Source organism: Gracilinanus agilis, chromosome 1, assembly GCF_016433145.1.
Source record: "Gracilinanus agilis isolate LMUSP501 chromosome 1, AgileGrace, whole genome shotgun sequence".
Taxonomy (NCBI): domain Eukaryota; kingdom Metazoa; phylum Chordata; class Mammalia; order Didelphimorphia; family Didelphidae; genus Gracilinanus; species Gracilinanus agilis.
In genome coordinates, this window is record NC_058130.1 from 287,438,020 (window position 1) to 287,465,819 (window position 27,800).

General features: G+C 35.8%; 1 protein-coding gene across 1 annotated transcript; it reads left to right on the forward strand.

Annotated features, from left to right (window-relative positions):
* The first annotated feature begins 905 nt into the window (after nt 1-905).
* Nucleotides 906-26,683, forward strand: STARD4 (StAR related lipid transfer domain containing 4). Its single transcript, XM_044657612.1, has 6 exons — nt 906-960; nt 11,213-11,326; nt 20,780-20,829; nt 23,392-23,518; nt 24,800-24,914; nt 26,149-26,683. Exons 2-6 carry the CDS (start codon nt 11,222-11,224, stop codon nt 26,373-26,375), a joined length of 624 nt encoding a protein of 207 aa, XP_044513547.1. The 5' UTR covers nt 906-960; nt 11,213-11,221; the 3' UTR covers nt 26,376-26,683.
* The last annotated feature ends 1,117 nt before the right edge of the window (nt 26,684-27,800 follow it).

Below are 27,800 nucleotides of genomic sequence, written 5' to 3' on the forward strand. Positions count from 1 at the left end.
AGGACATCCTACTGTGACAAGAATACTTTACAATAAACAACTGTGAATAACAGCTATTCTCTGCAATACAGTGATTCAAAACTATCTCAAAGGACTCATGATAAATGTCATCTACTTGCATAGGAAAAGAACTGAATCTGAATCCAGACCAAAGCAAACTTTTTTCATTTTCCTAATTTATTTTATTTTATTTTTCTATGTGAGTGTCTATGCACAAAAATATTTTATAGGATTGTACATGTAAAATCCAAGTGAGATTGCTTACCATCTCAAAGGGAGGTTGGGACGGGGAGGGAGAGAAAATTCAAGACTCAGTCTTTGAAAAATGTTGGAAAATGTTTTTACATGTAATTAGGAGAAAAAAGAAAAGGAGAAAAAATGTGGATTAAACTTTAAAGTGTCCTGTGTATTTTCTTTTTCCCTTCTGGAGAACTAGTTAAATTTTTACCAGTACAACCTTACCTCTACCATAGAGCCCTTTTAGAGGGTATCTTTATAGGCCCACCAGGGAGGCTTTCGTTTTCAGTTCCAATTTGAAGGAAGTTACAAAAAGGAGAACTGAGCAGAGAGAGTAAATTGCAAACCACTTGGAGATCAGGGTTCTATACTTTCCGAAGGAAGGAAACCTGTCCCTGTTTCTCCACTAGTTTCCATTGACACAGCATCGTTCCATCTCTTCTAGGCCAATCAGCGCTCCTCAATCTCCTACAACACTTAATGAGAGCTAGGACGTGCCTTTTCTAGCACCGCCTCCTACTAATCTCACCATAAAAAAGGCCAACTCACGCCCCGCACTCGCGGAAGGGGAGGGCCAAGGAAAACCCCGCCTTTTGTGCTGCTACTCAGACCTGTGCAATTGGCTGCTGCACTCAGCGCCAGTCTCCAAGGACACCGGGTGAGCGAGGGTCTCCCGGAAGTCCTGGCGCCGAAGGATCCTATCCAGGCCGCTTTCCTACTTGTGTAAGTATGTGATTGTCCAGGGCTTAGGACTCACCCGTTTGCTGAGAGACTAGCTGGGACTCCCGGCTTCTTTTCCCCGCAGGAGGCGGACCCTCTTGAGCGTAAGCACTAGCTGCATTGTCATCCGAGGACTCAGTGGGTTTATAATTGAAATAATAGGGAAATGGAGAGAGAGCCGTGGAATTAGTGACTCTCTCCATTCTCTACGTGTGTCTGCTCAGTGAGAGAATGCGAACCCACCTAGTACTTCCGTGGTCGGGTTCCATGGGCTCCGATGGAAAGCTGGATGAAAATTCCAGGGCTGCCAATTGGCGTCTGCGGCTGGGGTCTTTGGGGCGGAGGTATCCAAGGGCAATGAGATTGGCATTTTGGGGAAAGATCATTTGGGGACTTGATATATTTTTGTGCGGCAACGGGCCTGAAAGAGCACAAAGTCTCCCGAGTTATTGCTCAGACAGTCCTGCTCCCTGGCTTCCAACTAATGGTAGAGTTTGTGGTCGGTATCCCAATAAAATTGTAAACTAAGGAATTAACTACATAACTTTGTCTTGGACGAAAAACCCAGGGACCATTTTATAGGGTTGAATTTCTTAGCTGATGACTAATTTAAAAGGCAAAAACAATCCAGTCGCTATTCCTTCATTTTACTAGGGACATTGCCCACCATCTAGTCTATGCAAAATATATGTAGGCCCATCACTATGGATTGCTTACGTTATCATAGTCTATAGATTGCAGGCATTTCCATATACCTGTTTTTGTTTATTTCCCTTCCCCACAGGTGAATAATTTGACAACTTTTGAACGATTATTCATGGTAAATGAGATAATATTTGTACAGTGCTTAAGATATCTGGCTTATTGTTAGTGTTTAAATATTTATTCCTTTCCCCTCCTAATCTTCAAGGACTTAAATGCAATCAACAGAATATTATTTGCAAATGGCAACATCTGGAGAAATCAACTTTTAGGGAACCCTTCAATTTTTACTCTGCTACCTCTTTCACGACAGAGACACTTTTAGCTACTATAGTCTCTATGTTTTATATACCTCCATTACTATCCATTGGAAGACCTTGAAAAGGAGTACTTTTTAAGTTCCAGTCTGAAGGCTTTCATTATAAGAAAAAAGTTTTAAGGAATCAATTGTATGGAGTTGGGATCAGAGTAGAAAAGTTTTGATATATTAGAAGGGTATTTTTAGTCCAGGGGATATATTGTGAAGACCTGAACTAGGGTGGACACTGTGTGAATGGAGAGAAAGCTATGTTTCTGAGAGATATTGTGAAGAAAAAAGACAAGATTTAGAAACTGAGAAATGAATGAGATAGTCAGCGTTATCCACATCTTTCCATATATCCTTTGGAAAGACTACAACTAGACTTTCTGATTCTTTTTTAATATTATGGGCACAGTTATAACATTTAGGCCATCTAGGTTGCCTGGTAGATAGAGCATTGGGAGTCAAGAAAACCTGAATTCAAATCTGGTCTTAAATACTAGCTGTATAACTCTAGGCCCATAACTGTCTGAATGAACTGGAGAAGGAAATGGCAAACACTCCAGTCTTTGCCAAGAAAACCAAGATAAATATCTGTTATCTGACTTCCCCAGGGAGGAAAACACTTTTAAGTTTACTCTGCATTATTAATTTTCTTCATCACTTTCTTGAGTCCAGACAATTAACAATAAATTAAGAGCTGATATCTGATCTGTAAATGCGGACACAAACTTTAATAATTGACTCTTGCATGTTGATAGGAGCTGATCAAATATATCCCTGCACATAGATATAGATATAGATATAGATATATAGATATACACATTATGCTTCAGCGAGTGAGCATTTATGTAGCTTCTATTATGTGTTTTTCTCTGTATCCTAGCTTTCTCCGGTATGCATTTTAAAAAATGTTTAGTTTTCTCCACCCTCTTCCTCCCACTTAAAAAGAGAAGGAAAAAACTCTTGTTGCAAATAATCGGACTCAAGCAAAACAAATTTAACAGTGATCATTTAAAAAAATGTCTCTGCATTTAGTACATCACCTCTCTAGTCAGGAAATGGGTAATATTTTCCCTCATTGACTGTTGTCTACATCAGACTTTACTTATTGTTTTTCTTTGCAGTGTTATTATCAGCGTATAAATTGTTCTCTTGGTTCAACTCACTTCATTCTATCTATACCCATACTTCCCAAGATTTTCTGAAATTATCTTTTTTCATCATTTCTCATCTATTCCATTGCATTTGTATGTCACATTTGTTCAACTCTTCTCCATTTAATAAGCAACTCTTTTGTTTCTTGTTCTTTTTCTTTTCCTTTTTTCCATTTTCAAGATTAGAAAATTTATTTTGTTTAAAATATATCCTTCCTGGTTACATTTTCTCCTTCTTACCAACTCATTTCCCTCTCATCCTCTCCTTTTTATCTGTTTATTTTAATATATTTATTTTTTAAACATTTATTAATATTCATTTTTAACATGGTTACATGCTTCATGCCCCTACTTTCCCCTTCATCCCCCGCTTTCCCCCCACCCATGGCTGACGCACATTTCCACTGGTTGTAACATGTGTCCTTGTTCAGGGCCTATTTCCAAATTGTTATTAGTTGCATTGGTGTGGTCATTTCGAGTCTACATCTCTAATCATGCGTTCAAGCAATTGTTTATCTTCTATGTTTCCTCTCCTGCAGTTCTTCCTCTGAATGTGGGTAGCATTCTTTACCATAAATCCCTCAGAGCTGTCTTGTGTCATTGCATTGCTGCTGGTATAGAAGTCCATTACATTCGATTTTACCACAGTATATCAGTCTCTGTGTATAGTGTTCTTCTGGCTCTGCTCCTTTCGCTCTGCATCAGTTCCTGGAGGTCTTTCCAGTTCGCCTGGAACTCCTCCAGTTTATTATTCCTTTTAGCACAATAGTATTCCATCACCAGCATATACCACAGTTTGTTCAGCCATTCCCTAATTGAAGGGCATACCCTCCTTTTCCAGTTCTTTGCCATCACAAAAAGCACAGCTATAAATATTTTCGTACAAGTCTTTTTATCTATGATCTCTTTGGGGTACAAACCCAACAATGGTAAGGCTGGATCAAAGGGCTGACATTCTTTTATAACCCTTTGAGCATAGTTCCAAATTGCCAGCCAGAATGGTTGGATCAGTTCACAACTCCACCAGCAATGCTTTAATGTCCCAATTTTGCCACATCCCCTCCAGCATTCATTGCTCTCCCCTTCTTTCATTTTAGACAATCTGCTAGGTGTGAGGTGATACCTCAGAGTTGTTTTGATTTGCATTTCTCTAATTATTAGAGATTTAGAACACTTTCTCATGTGCTTATCGATACTTTTGATTTCTTTACCTGAAAATTGCCTATTCATGTCTTTTGCCCATTTTTCAATTGGGGAATGGCTTGATTTTTTATACAATTGATTTAATTCCTTGTATATTTGAGTAATTAGACGCGTCAGAGTTTTTTGTTATAAAGATTTTTTCCCAATTTGTTGTTTCCCTTCTGATTTTGACTACATTATTTTTGTTTGTACAAAAGCTTTTTAGCTTAATATAATCAAAACCATTTAATTTACATTTTGTAATTTTCTCTAACTCTTGCTTGGTTTTAAAATCTTTCCTTTCCCAGAGATCTGACAGGTATACTATTTTATGTTCACTTAAATTATTTATAGTTTCCCTCTTTAAATTCAGGTCATTCACCCATTCTGAATTTATCTTGGTATGCGGTGTGAGGTGTTGATCTAAACCTAATCACTCCCATATTGTTTTTTTTTTTCTATTTTTTTTTTGTTTGTTTAAACCCTTAACTTCTGTGTATTGTCTCATAGGTGGAAGATTGGTAAGGGTGGGCAATGGGGGTCAAGTGACTTGCCCAGGGTCACACAGCTGGGAAGTGTCTGAGGCCAGATTTGAACCTAGGACCTCCCATCTCTATCCCATATTGTTTTCCAAATTTCCCAGCAGTTTTTGTCAAATAGTGGATTTATGTCCCAAAAGTTGGGCTCTTTGGGTTTATCATACACTGTCTTGCTGACGTCATTAACCCCAAGTCTATTCCACTGATTCTCCCTTCTGTCTCTTAGCCAGTACCATATTGTTTTGATGACTGCTGCTTTATAGTATAGTTTAATATCTGGTACTGCTAGGCCCCCTTCCTTCACATTTTTTTTCATTTTTTCCCTTGATATTCTTGATCTTTTATTATTCCAAATGAAATTTGTTATAGTTTTTCCTAATTCAGTAAAAAAGTTTTTTGGTAATTTGATAGGTATGGCACTAAATAGGTAAATTAATTTGGGTAGAATGTTCATTTTTATTATGTTAGCTCGTCCTACCCATGAACAATTAATGGCTTTCCAATTGTTGAGATCCAGTTTTATTTGTTTGGAAAGTGTTTTGTAGTTGTGTTCGTATAATTGCTGTGTTTGTTTTTGTAGATAGATTCCCAAGTATTTTATATTGTCTAGGGTGATTTTAAATGGTATTTCTTTTTCTACTTCTTGCTGCTGTGATGTGTTGGAAATATATAGAAATGCTGATGATTTATGTGCATTTATTTTGTATCCTGCAACTTTGCTAAAGTTGTTGATTATTTCTACCAGCTTCTTGGTTGATTCTCTAGGATTTTTTAAATAGACCATCATATCATCTGCAAAGAGTGATAGCTTAGTCTTCTCTTTTCCTATTTTGATACCTTCAATTTCTTTTTCTTCTCTAATTGCTATTGCTAGTGTTTCTAGTACTATGTTGAATAATAGAGGTGATAATGGGCATCCTTGTTTCACTCCTGATCTTATTGAGAAGGCTTCTAATTTATCCCCATTGCATATAATGCTTGTTGATGGTTTTAGGTATATACTGTTTATTATTTTTAGGAAGGGTCTTTCTATTCCTATGCTTTTCATTGTTTTCAATAGGAATGGATGCTGTATTTTATCAAAGGCTTTTTCAGCATCTATTGAGATAATCATGTGATTTTTGTTTGTTAGACTGTTGATATGGTCAATTATGTGGATGGTTTTCCTAATGTTGAACCAACCTTGCATTCCTGGTATAAATCCCACTTGATCATGGTGGATGATCTTCTTAATTACTTGCTGGAGTCTCTTTGCTAATATTCTATTTAAGATTTTTGCATCTATGTTCATTAGGGAGATTGGTCTATAGTTTTCTTTCTCTGTTTTTGGTCTACCTGGCTTTGGAATCAGTACCATATTTGTGTCATAAAAGGAATTTGGTAGGACTCCTTCTTTGCTTATCATATCAAATAATTTGTATAGTATTGGTATTAGTTGCTTTTTGAATGTCTGATAGAATTCACTTGTGAATCCATCAGGTCCTGGTGATTTTTTCTTAGGGAGTTCTTTGATGGCTCGTTCAATTTCTATTTCTGATATGGGATTATTTAGGTATTCTATTTCTTCTGCTATTAATCTAGGCAATTTATATTTTTGTAAATATTCATCCATATCTCCTAAATTGTTACATTTATTGCCATATAATTGGGTGAAATAGTTTTTAATGATTGCCTTAATTTCCCCTTCATTAAAGGTGAGGTCTCCCTTTTCATCTTTAATACTGTCAATTTGGTTTTCTTCTTTCCTTTTTCTTATTAGATTGACGAGTACTTTGTCTATTTTTTCTGTTCTTTTTTCAAAATACCAGCTTCTAGTCTTATTTATTAATTCAATAGTTCTTTTACTTTCAATTTTATTTATTTCTAACTTGATTTTTAGTATTTCTAATTTAGTTTTCATCTGGGGGTTTTTAATTTGCTCGCTTTCTAATTTTTTGAGTTGCATACCCTAATCATTAATCTCTGCCCTCCTTAATTTGTTAATATATGCACTCGAGGATATAAATTTCCCCCTGAGTACTGCCTTGGCTGCATCCCACAGAGTTTGGTAGGATGTGTCATCATTGTCATTCTCTTCAATGAAATTGTTGATTGTTTCTATGATTTCTTCTTTGACAAATTGATTTTGGAGAATCATAGTGTTTAATTTTCAATTGGTTTTTTATTTGCCTGTCCAAGTGCCCTTACTAATTATTATTTTTATTGCATTATGATCTGAGAAAGTTACATTTATTATTTCTGCTCTTTTGCATTTGTTTGCAATGTTTCTATGCCCTATTACATGGTCAATCTTTGTGAATGTACCATGTGCAGCTGAAAAGAAGGTGTATTCCTTTTTGTCCCTATTTATTTTTCTCCACATATCAATTAAATCTAATTTTTCTAGGATTTCATTCACCTCTCTTACCTCTTTCTTATTTATTTTTTGGTTTGATTTATCTAGATCTGAAAGAGGAATATTTAGATCTCCCACCATTATGGTTTTACTATCTATTTCCTTCTTGAGCTCTGCCAGTTTCTCCTTTATGAATTTGGATGCTATACCACTTGGTGCATATATATATTGAGCAGTGTTATTTCCTCATTGTTTATACTGCCTTTAATCAGGATGTAATGACCTTCCCTGTCTTTTTTAATCATATCTATTTTTACTTTGGCTTTGTCAGAGATCATAATAGCCACTCCTGCCTTCTTTTTCTCATTTGACGCCCAAAAGATTTTGCTCAAACCCTGAACCTTAAACTTGTGTATGTCCACCCGCCTCATATGTGTTTCTTGTAGACAACATATGGTAGGATTTTGGTTTCTGAACCACTCTGCTATTTGCTTCTGTTTTATGAGAGAGTTCATCCCATTCACATTCAGAGTTACAATTATCAGTTGCACATTCACTGACATTTTTGTATCCTCCCCTGACCCACCCCTTCTTCTTACACTATTTTCTTTTAAACCAGTGGTTTGCTTTGAGCTGGTATCCCTTATCCCCTCCCTTGATTGACTTCCCTTTCTATCCCCTCCCTTGTTATTCTCCTCTTTTTGTTTTTTAAAGGCCTAACGAAATCCCTTCCCCTTCTTCTCCCCTCCCTTTTTTGACCTCCCCACTCCCCTGCTCCCTTCGTTTATCCCTTCTGACTTTTCAGTAGGGTTAGAGTTTTTTATCCAAATGGATAATAAAGCTACTCTTCCCTCTCCGGGTTGATTACACTGAGAGTAAGGTTTGATTATTCCCTCTTAATGCTCTCTTCCTCTCCTTCTTATAATAGTATTTATCCCCTCCCCTTCCCATGCCCTCTTTGTGTGTAATAGAATATCCTATTTTTCTTATTTACTCAGATTTTTCTTGGTGTCCCCTACTATTCCTCCCCCTCTTTCCCACTCCCCATGTTATCTTAGACCATTTAGTATCCTGTCCTCTCCCTATGAATTATTCTTCTGGTTGCTATAATAGTGAATATTATAATAGTGAATAGAGTTCACTACAGAGAATTATACATAGCATTTCTCCACATAGTAACACAGAGAATCAGATCTTATTTAAGTCCTTAAAGAGTCAAATTTAAAAAATTATGAGTTTTCTTTCTTTTCCGTCTGTTTCTTATTTACCTTTTCATGTTTCTCTTGATTTTGGGGGTTGGGTATCAAACTTTCCATTTAGTCCTGGTCTCTTTTGTGCAAAAACTTGGAATTCTTCAATTTTGTTGAATGCCCATACTTTCCCCTGGAAGTATATAGTCAGTTTCGATGGGTAGTTGATCCATGGCTGAAGGCCCAGCTCTCTTGCCTTTCTGAATATCGTATTCCAAGCCTTGCGGTCTTTTAACGTGGAGGCTGCCAGATCCTGTGTGATCCTGATTGGTACTCCTTGATATTTGAATTGTCTCTTTCTGGCTTCTTTAAGATTTTTTTCTTTTACTTGAAAGCTCTTGAATTTTGCTATTATATTCCTTGGTGTTGACTTTTCTGTGTCCAGTGTAGAGGGTGATCTATGGATTCTTTCAATGTCTATACTGCCCTCTTGTTGTAGGACTTCAGGGCAATTTTGCTGAATAATTTCTTTAAGTATGCTTGTTTGTTTATGTTTTTCATTTTATTTTTATTTTCATGGGGTGGGAGGAACTGAGGAGAAAAAAATGCCTTACTTTGCCCTATGATTTAATAGATTTAGGGAGTTTCGTTTATAATTGTTTGAAATATAATTTCCAGATTATTGATTTTTTAAATCATGGTTTTCAATGACTCCGATGATTCTTAAATTATATCTTCTTTTCCTGTTTTCCAGGTGAGTTGTTTTTATATCAGGTAGCTTACATCTTCTAATATTTGTTCAATCTTTTTAATTTTGTTCAGATGTTTCTTGCTGTCTCATATAGTCAGTGATTTCCATTGGGTTAATTCTAATTTTCAGAGATTGTATTACTTGACTATGGTTACCACTTTTTGTTCTAAGCTGTTTATTCTTTCTTCTATTTTATTCCTCTGGAGTTTTCATTTTATTTTTTTTCTTGCTTCATTTCTTCTAGGTATTCTCTATTCCATATAGAAAATGCATTTTTTTGTTGTTGTTAGATCTGCTTTATAGGATTCCTATCTCTTTCTAGATTTGATTTTGGGATATGTCTAAATGTACAATATTTTTCATGCTGATCCTTATCTTTTTAAAGTTTTCTCATCTTCCTAGTTTTCATCTTTGAATAGGAACTTTATTGCAAGACCAGATTCTGCCCCCTTCTATGCTTTTGGATGAAATTATTGGCCCTGTTTGTCATGATGTATATATAGGAATCTATGCTGACCTTGTCTCCTGAGATTAAGCGTCCTGGATTTTTGAGATCTAGAGAACTAGCTCTAAAGAGTTCTAGAGTCTTTGAGCTATCCTGGCTAGATTAGTTATTGACACTATTGCTGGCTTCCAAGCTCTCCACTGTGTAAAAAATAACCAAATTAACCAACTTTAATTAGCTTATACATTGTTTTTTGGAGTTTTAGAATTCTGCATGTATTAGATATATTATAAATTATAACCATAGATTTAATGGTAAGTAAAAATCCCAAATGGTGATTGTGTAAGAATCAGTAATCAATAATCCCATTGTGAATAAAATAGCAAAGAAAATTATCTGAAATGCCCTGACAAGATATCTTTGCCAAGGAGAATTGTGTGCATGCCTCATTGTCTTAGAATATGTCCAGATACCTAAGACTGGAAATTTATGACATCTCTAGTGGATTTGAAGCTACAGCATGTAGCTTCAAATCCACTAGAGGAAACTTTACTTTCTTGAAGAAGGAAGCTTTTTAGAAGAGAAAACTTTGGTTCTCTCTCCCCCACTCCTTAATCCCTTTCCCCCCTGAAGAAACATTGAGTTGATCTAATACATTTGTATTGTCATTTCTTCATCTCTGGGTCTTTGGCAGAGCTGGGGCAAGTCTGAACCATAACATTTTGTCCTTTATAACTCCTACAATAAAATGTCAATTTGAGCTCAGAAAACTGCCATCCGTTATTTATTTATTTATTTATTATGACTGTGTGTGTATAAGCCTCTCTTTTGGCTTTTTGCGTCCCTCTTGCTGTCTCTTGGCACAAAGAATCACATCTCTCATCTAACTGGGAGGCTACTGGCTATTTGCTTGTGCTGGCCCTGACTTTGCAGGTCTTTTCTATTTCCCGTAGGTTTCTAGATAACTTTTTATGTAGCTTTAGAGAAGAATTTACTCTTCACTCTTAAAAGTTTCTTACTGGCCTTCTTTATTTGGCCTGGTGTGATTTCCTGGTTTCTTATTATTGGGAGTAGTAGGTGGGGACGGGGCTTATTTACCTGCCACTATTCAGAGAGTCAGCTTGGCCCAAAATTCACTGGATTATCTGCAGTTTTGATTCTTTTAAGGTCATGACATCTATGCTGCATAGTTATTGGGAATATTGGTGTTAAAGAGAGGGTAGCTTAAGGCACTACGGGTATTTGAATAATTAAAAGCACTATGTTTTGTTTTGTTTTTTCGGATTTAATCCAGCCCAGTCTCTTCCTGTCCAATTCTGGGACTAAATAATTGTTTACCTGTAGTATCTGTCACCTCCTCACAATATTTGTAAAGATGAGTGGGCTTTCTGTGTTCAGTAATATGAGCAATAGAACTTTGCTTGAAAAAATTTTCCAAAGTATTAACCTTCAAATAGAGTTTTTTCCCCCGTAATCTTCTATAACTTATTCTTTTCCATTGAGTCTAATTTGAAATGAAAAACAGTGTTGTAATTTAACATTCCTTCTTGTAATTACTTTTAATCTCCGCCAAAAATATTCCAGTAATTATTCTGATGTGTTGAAAATTACTTAAATTTCATAACTAACATTAAATCTTGTTTTTTTAAACAGGAAAAAGAAATGGAAGCCTTGACTGATGCTACATTACTTGCAACTAAAATTAAAAACACACTGTGCCAGTACCACAGTATTGAAGATAATAAGTGGAGAATTGCTAAGAAAACAGTAAGTTTTTTATACTTGCTACCTATAATGATTTTTTTATTCCCTCTTTTCAATGGAAATTAATGTTGTCCCAGAAGTCTTAGTGTCCTAAAAACTTAATTTTAAGCTACTGAAATTTAAAACTGTGCCAAGACTTTTGGTACATGCCATATGGTAAAGAATAATCATTCATATATATCACTCAAGTTAGATTGTTGATCCTCAAGCCTAGATTTTCACAAAATAACACTCACTACGTCAACATTTTAGAGCTCTTTTGTTATGCTGAAGGATAACAGCTTTCTTGTGAGTTAATTTGTGGTATAAGGTTTTGCTTTTTTTCCTTTTAAATATTCTCTTTCATGGAATATAGTTTGGTATGGTGCTTCTAAATCTGTGTCATAAGCTATGTTGGAATTCTTTGATTAATTAGTGTTTGTCACCATAAATTTAATTTCTCATATCTTAAAGAAAATCAGCCATAATAACAAAGTTTCTCCAAGAAGTTCTAGCAAACTAATTTAATTTCTTGATTCTGACTCACATAATAGATTGTGTCTGTGTATGTGGTGGGGTGAGGTCTAAGAAAGGAAATAATAGATAAACTATAACTAAGACAAGTACATTTTGCTAATGTGATTAACATTCATTTATTTTGCAAAAATGTATTTAACAATTACTTTGTCCATTTGATTGGGGAGGGAAGTGTGGAGGGTAAAACAGTATCTTCCTTAGAAGCTAATTATATATCCAGTATTTTTTTTTCATTTTACTGGAGAATCATTAAGACTGTGTATATTTTGCATCAGTCAATGATTTGAAAGGTTGTAAAACTAATCTGACAAAACTGTGTTCCTAGTAGTTAAATTTCAATTGAGGGGGAAGGACTATTAACATTGTTTATGTTAGTTAATATTTTCATTTGTTAACAAAGTGTTGGATAGTCTTATTGAATTCTTAACATAACAATTGTATCATAATGGTAGCATCTTGAGATAAAGAAGCTGAACTTCAAGGACTGTATAGGAGGTGAGCAAAGATGGCAGAGTAGAGGGAGCACTCCTGCTAAAACTCCTAAAATTCCTCTCCAAACAATTTTAATATAATGGATCCAATCTAATTATAAAGTGACACAGCCAAGAAAAGGTCAGGACAAGACATTTTTCCAATTCAAGACAACGTAGGAAATCAGAAGGAAAAGTCCATGACACTGGGATGAGTGTAGCTAAGTGATGCCAGTGACAGCAACGGCAAGTTTCAAGAACTTTCAATTCCCAAAGACAGTAAGGGAATTGGACAAATGGTCAGAAAGTGATTATGGGGGAACTCTGTGTTGGCATTGAGTGAATGTTTGGCAATTTCATTTCCCAGTTGTAACCACACCTTTCCCCAGATCAGACCACCTTAAAAGCACAAAAAAATTACAGACTTCCAACTCTCTCTCCTCCCCTAAACTAGCTGTAAAAACACAAGAGTGAAGAAGCCTAAAGCTCGAGACAATAATCCTCACCTCCACTCCCCCAGGTAAATATTGCCCAACTATAACATAAAGTTCAAAGTTAAGAAAGAGACTGGAAAAATGAGCAAACAACAACAGAGAATCTGACCATAAAAAGCTACTATGGTGACAAGAAAGCTCAAGAAACAGACTAATTAGACAATGTGAAAACACCTATAAGCAAAACCTCAAAGAAAAATGCAGATTGGTCATAAGCTGAACAAGAACTCCTAGAAGAGCTAATGAACTTTTTTCTTTTAATACTAAAAAATTTATCATAAAAAGGAAAAGAAATGAGAGTAATGCAAGAAAATTATGTAAAGAGAATTAATAGCTTGGTAAAAGAGGTACAGAATTTCACTGATGAAAATAATTTCTTTAAAAAAATTAGTGAAATGGAAAAAGAAGTACAAAATCTCACTGCAGAAAATAATAGCTTAAAAATTAGAATTAGACAAGTGGAAGCTAATAACACTGAGACATCAAGAAATAATTAAACAGTCAAAAGAATGAAAAAAATAAAAGAAAATGTTAAATATTCCATTAGAAAAACAACCAACTTGGAAAATAGATCCAGGAGAGATAATATCAGAATTATTGAACTATGTGAAGCTATGATATATGTGATGAGCTATAAGGGATAATTGCTCTAATAACTTAGAACCATAAGGTAAAATTAAAATTTAAAAATTCACTGGTCATCTCATAAAAGAGATCTCAAAATGAAAACTACCAGGAATGTTATAGCCAAATTCCCAACCTCCCCGGTCAAGGAAAAAAATACTGAAAGCCAGTCATAAAGAAACTATTCAAACGCTGTGGAGCTACAGTTAGGATCAAAAAAGATTTACAGCTACTACAATAAAGAAGCAGAGAGTTGGGAATATGATATTCTGGAAGGCAAAGGAACTAGAATTACAACCAATAAATAACCTACTTAACAAAACAGCATATTCCTTTCAAGGGAAAATGCATATTTTATGAAATAGAAGATTTTTAAACATTCCTGATGAAAAGATCAGAGATAAATAGAAAATTTGACATTTAAATATAGCACTCAAGAGAAGCATTAAAGGAGGATAAACCTGAAAGAGAAATCATAAGGGAAAGGAAAGAAAATCATAATGATATAATATGTTTCCATTCCTATATGTGAAAATGATTCCAAGTAAGAACTTTGCCATTATTAGGGCAGTTTGAGAGTCTAAAAATAAAAAAAAGTTTGTTGTTTTTTCTGCTCCTAAGTTTTCATCTTTTCAGATGTTGACCCTATCAATATTTCATTGCTGAAAAGCTGACTGGAAATAAATGATTCCTGAATCATGTGCACAGCAATGTACACAGCTGACTGGAAATAAATGATTTCTAAATCAATGTGCCCAGCACTTGATGTCAGAATCATAGAAGACACCTAAACTTCCACTGGACATAGATCAGGGAATTTTGGAGCTGGTGCTTAGATGGCAACTAGTTCAGCCCCTCATTTTTGAGATGTGGAAATTGAGGCTCAGAGAGGTGGATTGTCTTGTCTCTAGTCACACACCAAGAACAGCTCTTTTTCCACTACATCCAGTTGGAAGGAAATAGAAGATTGGATGCTCCACTACTGTATTCTGATCAATATTTCTTAGGAATTTGTAGACAATGTCCTAGATTGTAGCATTTTAAAAGTCATGTTTTACATTTTCCTTAATTATTTATATGCAACAATGAGGGACTCCACTCATCTGGGAGTGACTATTCTCACCAAATGCTCTCACACTCCCTTCACTCCTCTCCTACTGCCTCAGCCTGGGATAGAGCAGATGTCTGATCCATGTTCCCTGGACTTGCAGAGTCCCTTATTTGTTAGCAGTTAGGTTTGAGTTTGTGCCCTTAGTGCCTAGCACCTGTAGATTCTATGGTGTCCACTCCTTCAGTCCACAGCTGTGGGCCACTGGGGCTCTGCAGCTGCAGCAGACATTTGCTCCCAGGACACTCCACCTGAGGATGCCAGTGGTATTCTCAGGGATGCAAGCTCTGGGGTTCAGTAAACAAGGTGAGTGATTTCCCTTTCTGCTCTTTTCCTGCCCCCAGGGCCTACGTCAGTTAGACTTTCTCTGAGGCCAGGAAAATTAGAAACCTTTCTCCCTAGCTATCCTTGGCTGTTCAGCTTCACTTCTGACTCCTGTCTATTTTTGCCACTTTTAGTTCTTTGCAATTATTTTTGGTTATTTGTGGAGGGTATTAGGAGAGCGAGGGACCTTCACCCCCTACTCTATCATCTTCCCCGTATGCTTTCTTTATGAGAGAATAATTATATCACTCGTTGATAGCATCCTTTCCAATGGATTGAAATGCTATCTCTGCATAAGCCTCCTAAATCTAGTCTGTCTTCTGATTCACTTCACCGTCTGTCTCTGGGCCATTTTGCATTGGATATTCTATAGGAATCTCAAACACAGTGTTCAAAATGAAAGTCAATCTCCTTTCCTCCACTCCTCTTAATATCCATTTCTGTTACTCTAATTACCATTCTTCCAGGCATTGAGGTTCATAACCTCAAAAGCATTCTTACCCCTCACTTCATTTGCCAAATTTTTTCTGTTTTACCCCCAGAACTTCTCTTACATGTTTCCTTTTCTTAAATGGTTACTTCTGTAATTTAGGTGCTCATCCCATCTCAGCTGGATTGTTGTAATAGCTGCCTAATCTCTGCCTCAAATCTCTTTTCTACAGTCCATCTTCCACCCAGCTCCCAGGGTATACAAAGTCTTCAGGGAATACTAGTGCCTCTGATGTGAGGGCTTTCTGGACCCTTTTGGGGGCCTGTTTTCTTTCTTTGATGTCCACCTGCCCCTCAGCTCTCACTTGTGGTTTGGCTATCATTATTTTATTATTTTACTCCTACCTCAAAATCCTGTGGTAATGGCAATGATGAAGAAGCAGGTGCAGATATAGGAGCTACAGTCACAGACAAACTGGGGCCCAAGGCAGAGGATCATGTTTTCACTGGACTGAAGCAGGATCACAGTACTCACCTCCTGGTGTGAGGAAGGGATTAGAAATGGTGCCCTCAAAATTATCTACCAACCCAACCCTGACCTGCTTACTACAACAGGTGGAGATCTTATCCTATGGTCAAAACACACATACAAAAATTATGAAGACTATTCCACTCACCTTTGATCCATGGAATGTGCACACATCTATGGACAGCATGAAATCCAGTAAACCCAAAAGACATTCAGCACTTGTTGCAAGAAAACTCAGCAGGTAGCAGCCTGAATGAAACAAGGTTGGCAAATGAAGGCCAGGTTACCAAAATTGGAGCTGGGAACATGTTTTCAGAAGTGTCACCATGAGAGGCAGCTGGGTGGTAGCCTGAGAGCCAGGCCTAGAGATGAAAGATCCTAGGTTCAAATTTGGCCTCAGTCGGCCTGTGTGATCCTGGGCAAGTCACTTAACCCCCATTGCCTAGCCCTTACTGCTCTTCTGCCTTGGAACCAATACAAAGTATTGATTCTAAGACAGAAGGTAAGGGTTTTAAAAAAAAATTTTTTTTAAACAAGTGTTACTATGAAGAAAAATATTGTGAGGCTGCCTCACCTTCTCAGTCAAATCCAGTCTAATTTCCAAGCCTTTGATCTCCCCAAATGAGTGAACAGTAGGCTTATTAAAATGTGATTATTGCTTGCAGGAAAGTGCCACACCACTATCCTCAGTGCATGTCCTACCATGACAAACCCTGAGGGGGCCAAAGAAAAATTTTATGAAAACATCGAGATTTTCATCAACAGTGTGGAAAAAGAGAATAAACTTATAATTCTGGGTGACTAATGTCAGAATCTATCAGACTATCTAATGCCACAGACTAACAGACATGTTGGGGAATTCTTAGGAAGAATGGAATTGGAAGCTCCTTTTTTTAAAAATTTTTTTAAATTTTCTTTACTACTTTTTACATTTACTACTGAAGACTGTGTCTGATTATTTCATCACCAACAATGTCTTCTTTTTAGCTAAATACAGTAAAACTTGATCAATACATTGTGAGAAGAGGCAGACAGGATGTGAGAGTACAAAGGTACTGGACACTGATGTCCTTTCTTGAGCTCACCTGTCAAACATTCAAACTCTTCTGGAGAGAGCACAACTCCAATGGGCTGTCTATGTAATTCAAATGCCAAATGTATATTTGCCAAAAGATTATTTTATGGAAAACATATAAGGGAACAAATCTCCAAAAGCCAGGAAAGGAAAGCCAGCTACTCACCCAGCAAGCTGACACAGGAAAGAGTCTCCTCCCTCAGTCCAGCTCACCTACACAGAGTCTCCAAAAAGGAACTCCAGAGGAGAATTTAAAAGGAGAAGACCCTTGGACAGAAAGTTCAGGACTTTTTCCACATTACCTCCTGGCCCTTCCCCACTTTATGGGAACCAATCTCAGTCTTTCAGTATACTTAGTTACTGGTAAGGCACTAAGTAGAGGTACTTAAGTTTTAATTGATTAACTTAAAAGTTGCTGATTGGTAGACAAAGAGTTTGATTCACTCTTTACAAAAGAATTATTTTAAAGATAGAGGGAAAAATAATATGATTTATGTGGAAGAACAAAGGTCAAGAATATCAATGAAAAAAATGTGGATGATGCCCTTAGTAATAACAAAATTTAAACCATATTACAAAGTGGTAATCATCAAAACAATCTAGTACTGGTCAAGAAATAGAGTGGTAGATCAGTGGAATATTACTATTGTAATTATACAGTAGTAAGTTACTTACTTAAAAAAATCTAGTGTTCTGTAAACTCAGAGGTCTAAGATCTTCTGGGAAAACTGGAAAGCATTCTGGCAGAAAGTAGAGTTTATTATATCACAGTGACCAAGATAAGGTCAAAATGGGTACACGATTTAAACATAAAGGGTGAAATTTTAAGCAAAATTAGGGAAGCCTGAAAAATTAACCTTTCAGAAATATAATAGACAAGGGAAGTGTATAACCAAATAAGAGACAGGGAGGATCACAGGAGATAAGTTGAGTAATTTTGAATATGTAAAAGTTTTTATACAAACAAAATTAATGTAGCCAAAATTCGAAGGAAATCAGGAGAGGAGGGTAGATTTACAATAAATTTCTCTGAAAAAGACCTGATTTTTCAGAGATATGTATATATAGAGAGAGAGCGAGTGTGAGATAGAGATCTCCATATAGAGCTATCTCTCTGAGATATGAGCAGGAAATTTTCAGAAGAAATCAGAGTTATTAATAGTCATTTGAAAAAATGCTCCAAAACACTAAAAATTAGAGAAACACAAAGTAAAACACATATTTATGTATTACCTTACACATATATGAATAAAAGCCATTCCTTAATAGATAAATGGTTTAAGGATATGAGCAAATCGTTTTCAAAAGAATTGCAAATTTTTAACAATCATATGAAAGAAGGTTCCAAATCTGGAATAATAAGAAATTTAAAAGCAAACCTGAAATTTTGCTTCACAGCCAGCAAATTAGCAAAGATTACAAAAGATAGGAATAATTAATGCTGAAGGTATTTTTGAAAGATAGGCTCACTAGTGCATTTTTGGCATGCACTGTACTCTTTGACCTAGAAATTCCACAAAGACCAAGGAGGTCTTTGATAAAATGACAGTGTCCCTATATGCCAGAATATTTATAATAGCACTTTTTGTGATAGCAGAGAACTGGTAACAAAGTAGATTCCTCTTGATTAGGGAACGGCTAGACAAACAGTGAATACATGAATATTGATGTGCTATAAAAAACAATATAGGAATACAAAGAATCATGCAGACATATGCACAATCTGATGTATAGTGAAATAAATAGATCCAAGAAAACAATATCCACAATGACTATAACAATTTAAATGGAAAAAACCAAAACCACACACATACACACAAACCTTGAAAGGAATGTTATAAAATTACAAAGTCCAAACATGATCCCCCAAAAGTGTCAAACAACACTTTTGGAGGGAGGGAGATCCATAGGTGTGAAACATTTCATGTATTTCCATTTTTTTTAATGCATTGATTGGTTTTGCTGATTTTTTTTCCCTCTTCTTTCTCTTTAGGAAAAAAAAAAATCTGGGAGCCTCTAGGTTGCTGAGTGGATTGAGAGCCAGGCCCAGAGATAGGACATGCTAGGTTTAAATCTTGCCTCAGACACTTCCTAGATATGTGACCAGGGCCTAGTCCCTTAATCCCAATTGCCTAGCCTTTACTGCTCTTTTATCTTGAAACCAATACACAGTATGATTCTAAAGATGTAAGGTTAAGGTTTTAAAAAAGAAAAAAAAAAAGGCTTCATTATATAGGGTGGCTCTCTGGGATGGGGAAGGTGAGGATTCATTGGGGAAAATCAAGTCAGTAAGCAAGATGTATCAATAAAATTATTTTTTAAAAACAAAACTCATCTGAAATGATGTATAAGAATATAATTTTAGAATTATATAGTTTAAATGGGTGAATATAGTATGATTTTAAATGTATAATGAAAATTAGATATTATTGTTCCAGGTGGCTTCTTCCATCAGTGTAAAATGAATGATTTTCGCACTAACTTACATAAATCATAACAGTAAGCAGAATAATGGTGCCTTTGTGCATTACATTGCCTGTAGCCTGTGGTACAGAGAGGGGGGCATAACAGTTAAGGAGTTTAGAATCTTGGAAAAAGTTTCAGTTGGCCCTGGGAACTTGTGCAGGGAACCAGGGTCCATCTGAGCTCCTGCTTTAGATTGAAGTCTGACCTATATTTGGAGTTTCTTTTGAGATTTGTTAATTTGGCTAAATCCTTTTAATCTCCCAACCCTACCTTATTCCTGCCTTCATTTCCCCTACCTGAATGTCTGAGAAGAGTGAATAGGAGAGTGGATCTGAGAGTTAGTTCAAATCTGCGATAGTTTAGTCTTACCCTTGCAACAAATTATCTATTGAGTCTTTGTATCCATCTTCCTAACCCCATTGATTACAAAGCCACCTTGAGAGCTGAGTTAAGGCAGATACTTTCTCAGTCTCAGGTTCCTGCTTCCCTTCCCCCTCCTGAGGTTTCTCTAAGCAGCTGTTAGGGCTACCTTAATCCTCTACCCTGCCAATCTATCCTAGAAGACAATAAACCCCATTTGTGTTTAACAAGACCTCTTGGTTACTTCATTAGTTAATTAGTAAGAGAGGGAGGAAGAGAAAGAGGAATAACATACTCTCTGGAGTTTGAGGGAAGCTTGAGGGTATCCATTTGAAGGAAGTATAACTTCAATACTAGTCCCTTCCTATGAAACTGACTAAAACCTGAAGTCAGTTTTCAGCTGACTTGGCTGACTCTAACTTGGCTCTGTAAAGTGTCCATTTACTTGAAGGATCAGTCTATTTCCCTTCAGTGTATTGTCTTTAACCTGAGTCCCAGTCTGTATTTCCCTGCTGCTGTTTGCCTGCCTTAGATTAATTCATCCTCTCCCTTGCAACCCTTGTTATCTCAGTGTTATACTCCCTAATTCAGACATTCCTTTATTTCTCCTACCACCTCAACTACCAACCTTCATCATTATACCTGCCTCATCCACTATATTGCCTTAATTTCCCTACTACCTAGTTTATTCCCTTGATTACCTCCAGCCTTGGGTCCCTTGCCTTGCCTTATTCCCTTTTCCTACCAGTTATTACCCCTAGCTTCAGCCTCATATTACATCCTACAAAATCCCCTTATTACAAGCCTCATAGTGGTATGGTATTTTTTCATTGGGATGTTATAATTTATGTCATATTTGAAGAATTTTAATCAGGGAGAACAATTTCAAATTACATTCTTTTGATAAAGCACAATACATACTTTTTTTACATTTCTCACTAGGAATTTCCTTATATTTTAAGGCATATCAGCCTATAAGAAAATGGAAAATATTAAGTGTCTGATGTCAGTATTTCAAATAATGTTTACATTATTACAAAGCCCTATTTTTATTTTTTCAGAAAGATATAACAGTTTGGCGGAAGCCATCAGATGAATTCAATGGATATCTGTAAGTTTATCTTCTAAAGTTAGTTTTTAATCCTTCTCCTTGTTGTTTCTTAATAGCTACTAGTTTTATTTTTTATTTAAATTTATTTATTTGTTATATTAAAATACCCAGTTAACTCTCTCCCTTTTTCCCCTCCATTTGATAAAAAAAGTTATGTATATATAAAACTGTCTTGCTTATTTTTTATCAGTTCTTTCTCTGGAGGCAGACATATACAAGTCATTCTTCAAATATATTTCTATTGCTTTATGTAATATTCTCTTGGTTCTGCTTGTTTTACTCTTCATAATTTCATGTAGATCTTCCCATGTTTTAAAATACTTTTAACTTGTTCACCATTTCTTACAGTGTATTAATATTGTATCACAACCATATGCCACAACTTGTTTAACCATTCCTCAATTGATGGGCATCCCTTCATTTTAACCCTCTTTAAAGCTTTATATATAATCATTCATAGATGATTGTTGACTTTATGTTGGACAGGAAGTGTTAGTCTTTTGATTTAGGGATATTAAAAAAAAATAAAATGGTTCTGAATGTACTACTGTAACAGAATCTTCACACTTGGGTCCTTCTTGCTGTCCCAAACAACTTAGAATATACCCTGACACTCTGGAATGTAATGGCCAAGTATGACCAGAATCAACAGATGGATGGGGTATCCTTGATAAGATTCAGGGAAAGAGAGTGGCCAGGCCTAGAGATGGGAGATCCTGGGTTCCTTCCTTCCTAGCTGGGCAAGTCATTTAACCCCCATTGCCTAGCCCTTACCACTCTTCTGCCTTGGAGCCAATACACAGTATTGACTCCAAGACGGAAGGTAAGGGTTTAAAAAAAACCGATCCAGGGAAGCTGGCCTGGATGAATCATTGAAAGCAAAGATGAAGTGGAAAATTAGTCTTTATCCTCTAGAAAACTCTTGAGACAATGAATCACATATTTGAAGAGAAATTTGGGACTCCTTGACTTCCTTCTCTGCAGTTTTCCCTACTCCTTTTCCCTATGAAAAACATAGTAGTAGCTTTATATTTCACTAATGCTCATGCAGAAAGTATGAAATTGGGACCATTTATTTCATAAAGTGAAATTGCCTCAAGAGAGGGGCCTAACTTCATGATCTCTACAATATTGATACTGATGACCTTGCACTTTTTTTTGAATACCCTTATTCATAGGCTTCATTGATACTGCATGATGATTGCTTACTAACATCTTCTTTGCTGGCTTCTCATCATTTTTATCTGCTCAAACATAGATGTCTGTCAAAGTTCTATCCTAAAACTGTTCTTTTTCTACATTTTTTTCCTGTTGGCAATCTTTTCTAGCCCTCAATCATACCCTCAACTGTCCTCCAAATGTAGGGTTCCTATAAGGAAAAACTTGACAGCAATTAGAGCTATCTAAAAGTGAAATGCACTGCCTTGAGGAAATACTGAGTTCTCCCTCACTAGAGGTCCTCAAAAATAAAGGGAATTCAGATTCAACATGGACTCTGTCCTCTGAAGTTTCCTTCAACACTGAAATTCTGTGGTTCTGAGATAAATTTTTGGTGAATTTATCTGAAGCAACTTTAGAAATAGTTAAATCCCATCATCTGACAGTTAATCATGCCCAGAAACATTAAGTGACTTTTTAAAAGTCATAATTGGTTCATAAAAGAACCAGGAATATAAGAAGTTGTGACAAAATCTTATGTCACTCTTTCCTTATTGCCAAGTTATTCAAGGTTTTCCTCATGATTGCTTCTCCCTGCCTTTTTAGGATTATCTCACCTTACTCTTCTTCATATACTTCATTCTATCGAACTAGTTATTCCCTGAATTGGTTAAATTTAGTGGTTGGACTTAAATTATATGAAATAACGTGGTCACTGAAGTAATTATAATTATATCTCAAGTCAGAAGTTTATTTGCCAAATTAGAGGGGAAACAATAAAGTAGAGAAATGTGAGAGGTTAGTATCCTTGACTCAGAGTTTGTTTAAAAATCAGAGGGCAGGGGGCAGCTGGGTAGCTCAGTGAATTGAGAGCCAGGCCTAGAGACCAGAGGTCCTGGGTTCAAATCCGGCCTCAGACACTTCCCAGCTGTGTGACCCTGGGCAAGTCACTTGACCCCCATTGCCTACCCTTACCACTCTTCCACCTATAAGTCAATACACAGAAGTTAAGGGTTTAAAAACTAAAAAAAAAAAAAAAAAAAAAAATCAGAGGGCAATGGTATTTAACACTAGTTAAGTATATTGCTAGATGAATGTATAGTGAACAACATATATGTGTCATAACCCCAGAAAGGTAGCAGTATGTAAGCTTTCATGCACTTTTAACATAAGAGATTTCATAGTATGTGTATTGATGTATTCATACAGCTGTACACTGGTAAGATGAGAAAACAAATGATGTATGTAGTGTAGAATAAAATAAATTTTTTAAAGTGGCATTTTCGTGATTTACTCACTGTTCTTAAAACATCTTCCTCAAATTTCCTTTATTTATTCATAGTTCTGCTTTATAAAAGGTAACAGAAATTTTTCCCTAATGATATTTAACATTCATTTCTCTAGCTACAAAGTGCAAGGTGTTATAGAAGATGTAACTAATAACATTATAGATTGCATACGCCCAGGACCTCGTCGCCTAGACTGGGACAGCTTAATGACTTCCATGGATATCATTGAGCAGTTTGAAGAGGTAAATTATTTCTCTTAGAAGGCATCGAGGGGCAGCTGGGTGTCTTAGTGGATTGAGAGCCAGGCCTAGAGATGGGAGGTCCTAGGTTCAAATCTGGCCTCAGACACCTCCTAGCTGTGCGACCCTGGACAAGTCACTTGACCCCCATTGCCTAGTCCTTACTACTCTTCTGCCTTGGAACCAATACATAGTATTGATTATAAGACAGAAGGTAAAGGTTTTTTAAAAAAAAAGGAGGCATTAAATATGTTTGTGTATATTGTGCTCTATGAGTTATATGTGGCATTGGTAAAAGTCTCATGTTCAAATTCCAGAAAGTCTCTTGAAGAAACCAGTCACTGAAAGAAATTTGTAAATAAAATAAACCCAATCAAAATTTCAAATTTGCTTGTCCTCATTGCACCAAGAGAATTTGTTGATTTCTCTTATACCACACAATATGAAGAAGGGCTTTTGTCATGTGGTAATAAGCTTAGGCCTAAATTGCCTTTATGCTGATTTGAATGAAAATTTAGTTCTTTATTAAATTTCTTCTTGTGCCCCACATATTTTTATCCGTTTTAATTAACACAATTAGTTAACACATTAAGCTTTATAAAATGAGATAATGTGAGTGGCTTTTGAACTTCAGTCACTGTCATAAAGTGTCTTTTTGCAAGACACCATTATCCCTTCTGTTGTTATGTATTGTTGTGCTGGGAAGAGAATAGACCTTAGGAAAGTCATTTCCCTCTTTAGGCCTACGTGTCTTCATGGAGAGAAGGAGGGAGGGAAAAGGAGAGTGAGAGAGAGGAGAGAGAAAGAGCCAAAGACACAAAGAAAGGTCCATGCTATTAATATATATAGCTATTAACATTATATTATAATTATACATATTATAATTATAGCTAATAATAATATAGCTATTAACAGTTCATCTTTGAAATGAAAGGCCAAAAGCACATTAGCCAGTGGAGAACTGAAAATTTTATAGAGCTATATAACTCCTTAATATGCTTGTTTTCTTAGTATTTGAGCAGGTAGTTTTAGCCTAAATAGCCTCCAGTATCAGTTAGCACTTCTTGGCTCACTTTGAGGGATCTTGTGTATCTGGCTACTGTTGTGGGAGCTGAAACACAGAAAAGACCAGTTAGGATCACGTCAAGAAGAACTTTGTTAGTTAGGCTTGGAAAGTATTGCCTTTGCAATGTATTCCTCAATGATTGATTTGTGCACTTTAACCTGTGAATATTCTTCCTATGATGGCAATTTTTTACCTCTTTTTTTTCCTTTATCTTGTAGAATTGCTGTGTGATGCGTTACACGACTGCTGGGCAGCTGTGGAACCTCATTGCACCAAGAGAATTTGTTGATTTCTCTTATACCACACAATATGAAGAAGGGCTTTTGTCATGTGGTAATAAGCTTAGGCCTAAATTGCCTTTATGCTGATTTGAATGAAAATTTAGTTCTTTATTAAATTTCTTCTTGTGCCCCACATATTTTTATCTGTTTTAATTAACACAATTAGTTAACACATTAAGCTTTATAAAATGAGATAATGTGAGTGGCTTTTGAACTTCAGTCACTGTCATAAAGTGTCTTTTTGCAGATGGAAAATTATTAAATTCAGGTTTTAATCTCAGGAAACTACTGGATTCTGGGTTATAATGGAAAATTTGTGATAGTATATGTAGTAGTCTACTTCTCTTTTGTGTTTCCAAGCAGTACTTTTTCCTTTTTTTTTAAAAACCCTTACATTCTGTCTTAGAATCAATACTGTGTATTGGTTCCAAGGCAGAAGAGCAGTAAGGGTAGGCAATAGGGGTTAAGTGACTTGCCCAGGGTCACACAGCTAGAAAGTATCTGAGGCCAGATCTGAACCTAGAACCTCCTGTCTCTAGGCCTGGCTCTAAATCCACTGAACTACCCAGGTGCCTCCTTTTTCCTTTCAATCTTGGAGAAACTATTCCAAGTTAAATTCTCTGCTTCCTAAAGAGGTTCTTCTGCAGATAAATCAATAATTGCTGTGTTTACAAAAGCTAGTGTTTGCAAATAAGCATCATCTTAAGTATCCTTAGCCAGCCACCAAAATATAGGTTTTGGTTTTTAGGAATAACTAGGAGTCACTTTTAGACCTGGCTTCCATAGACAGAATTGACTCAAAGGGTCAAAGGTTCCTAGGAGTTAACAGGCAATTTCTTCTGCATTTTACCACTAATACCACTTTGACTACCGATCTTCTTTATGACCCAATTAAAATCCCATCTTTTACTAAAAGTCTTTCTCAACACCTTTTAATACTAGTGCCTTTCCTTGTTAGTCATTGCCTATTTATTCTTGTGTGTGAATATATGTATACACACACACACACACGCATGTTTTCTTCCTCCATTAAATTGTGAGCTCCTCAAAGTCAGGGACTGTCTTTTGCCTTTTCTTGTTACCCTGTGCTTAGCACAGAGCTTGGAACATAGTAGGCAATTAATAAATGTTTGTTGATTGATTGACCAAAGTCATTGGCAATTAATTTTCCCAGCATGAAAGATTGGAACAAAACTTAGGTGGGAAATCCTCATATTCATTGATGAATGTTGTGAATAGATGCAAATTATTGTTCTTAATAATGTTATTTTAAAATTATTTTTTAGGTATAAGTCTCCACTATGAAGAAATGAGACCAGATTTTGTCCGTGGATATAATCACCCCTGTGGTTGGTTTTGTGTTCCACTTCAAGACAATCTTGCTAAAAGTCTTTTGACAGGCTATATTCAGACAGATCTTAAAGGGATGCTTCCTCAGTCTGCAGTAGATACAGCTATGGCTAGCACCCTGGTAAACTTTTTTGGTGATCTCAGAAAAACTCTGAAGACTTAAATGGATGTGAACCAAAATATCATAAACTCTTATCATCTACCATTCCTCTTTCCTGTATTACATTGTAAAAATCTCGGGCTAGATTAGAACTTTATTGTTCTAGAGCTTCTTTTATTCCTAATGCCTAAATCCCTGTATTCCTAATGCCTTTAAATATGCTTGTAGTAGAGTTGTAACTACTGTACTGGTTAAAAACACAAAAAAATGGATTTCATCTTCTTAAGAGCTGATTAGTATCTCAATGTGAATATATATTGTCTTCATAGGAATCATCAGAAGCACCAACTTTATGTTGTTAGGATTTTTTAAAATATATACTGGTAGTATACAAAATAATTTGTTGTTGGGTCCTATGTATATTCAAAATAATTTTCTGATCTTATTGTTAAATTTATGTGTTAAAATATTTTTTCTATATTCATTCTGTTGCTTTGAGATTGATTTAGACTCACATGAATTAGAGGAAACTATTGTTTTTTCTAATTCTTTTTCAAAAGGTCTCCTTTACTGTTAATTAATGTAGCAGTTAAGTATTCAAATGAAGAAATATAAGGGGCTTTTTACAACCCACAGTTGATACAGATTTCATTTATTAGAATTGAAATACATTTCCATGTCAATAGCCAGCCATCATTCTTTAGTTAAGTAAGTAGCTAATGTACACTGACTTGAGACCTCTTTAGAAATATTTGAGGGTGTTTGTAGGTGGAATTGGGCTAAGGTGGAAACTGTGTGTGAGTTACAGTAAAAATATTATATGAATTTAGCAGTAGATTTTGCAGTAGTCCACACCAAGGCAGATCAGTGGTAATGTCTGACAAAAATGTCCTGGAGAAGTGCTTACAAAGAAAAGCAAATCAGAGGTATGCATTAAAACACTAAACTTATGGAATATTACAATTGTGAATAGTAATAATGCAATTATGGCATAACTTAAGCCATAGCTAGCACACATGCCTAGCTATGTGGTGGTCATGTGCATAGCTGTGAAAAATTGTAACTTGAATAACTCAAATAGGGAAGTGTTCCAATTCCACAGATGTCAATTAAGGGTTCATTCTAGGTGATTTACTACCTTGGCTGAGAAAGGAACTATGAGAAGCGGATAATAGTTTAAATGTAAAATGTATTGAAAGCAAAGGAGTTCCAAGGCAGTAATATGATATGGATGTGTATATTTAAATATAAAGACATTTTAAAATGTAGCTTTGCTTCCCCTACTTATGATAGTAAACTGAAAGGATATTTAATTCTTGAAAATATCTTGGGTCATACATAACCCACTGATTCAAGCCATGGAAGTATCAAATAATGAAAATGCCCAGACCCCTAATCTGCATTTTGTCCCTGCATATAAGAAAAACAAGTAATAGCTGCTATTTGATTAAGAGAATCTACAAAATAAACTTAACTACCATCTAAAAG

What these genes read in the sequence shown, in the direction of transcription:
- STARD4 (XM_044657612.1), top strand. Translation starts at nt 11,222, where the DNA reads ATGGAAGCCTTGACTGATGCTACATTACTTGCAACTAAAATTAAAAAC. An exon ending in GGAGAATTGCTAAGAAAACA is followed by an intron (nt 11,327 to 20,779) that starts GTAAGTTTTTTA and finishes TTATTTTTTCAG; the next exon opens with AAAGATATAACAGTTTGGCG. An exon ending in AGAAGGGCTTTTGTCATGTG is followed by an intron (nt 24,915 to 26,148) that starts GTAATAAGCTTA and finishes ATTATTTTTTAG; the next exon opens with GTATAAGTCTCCACTATGAA.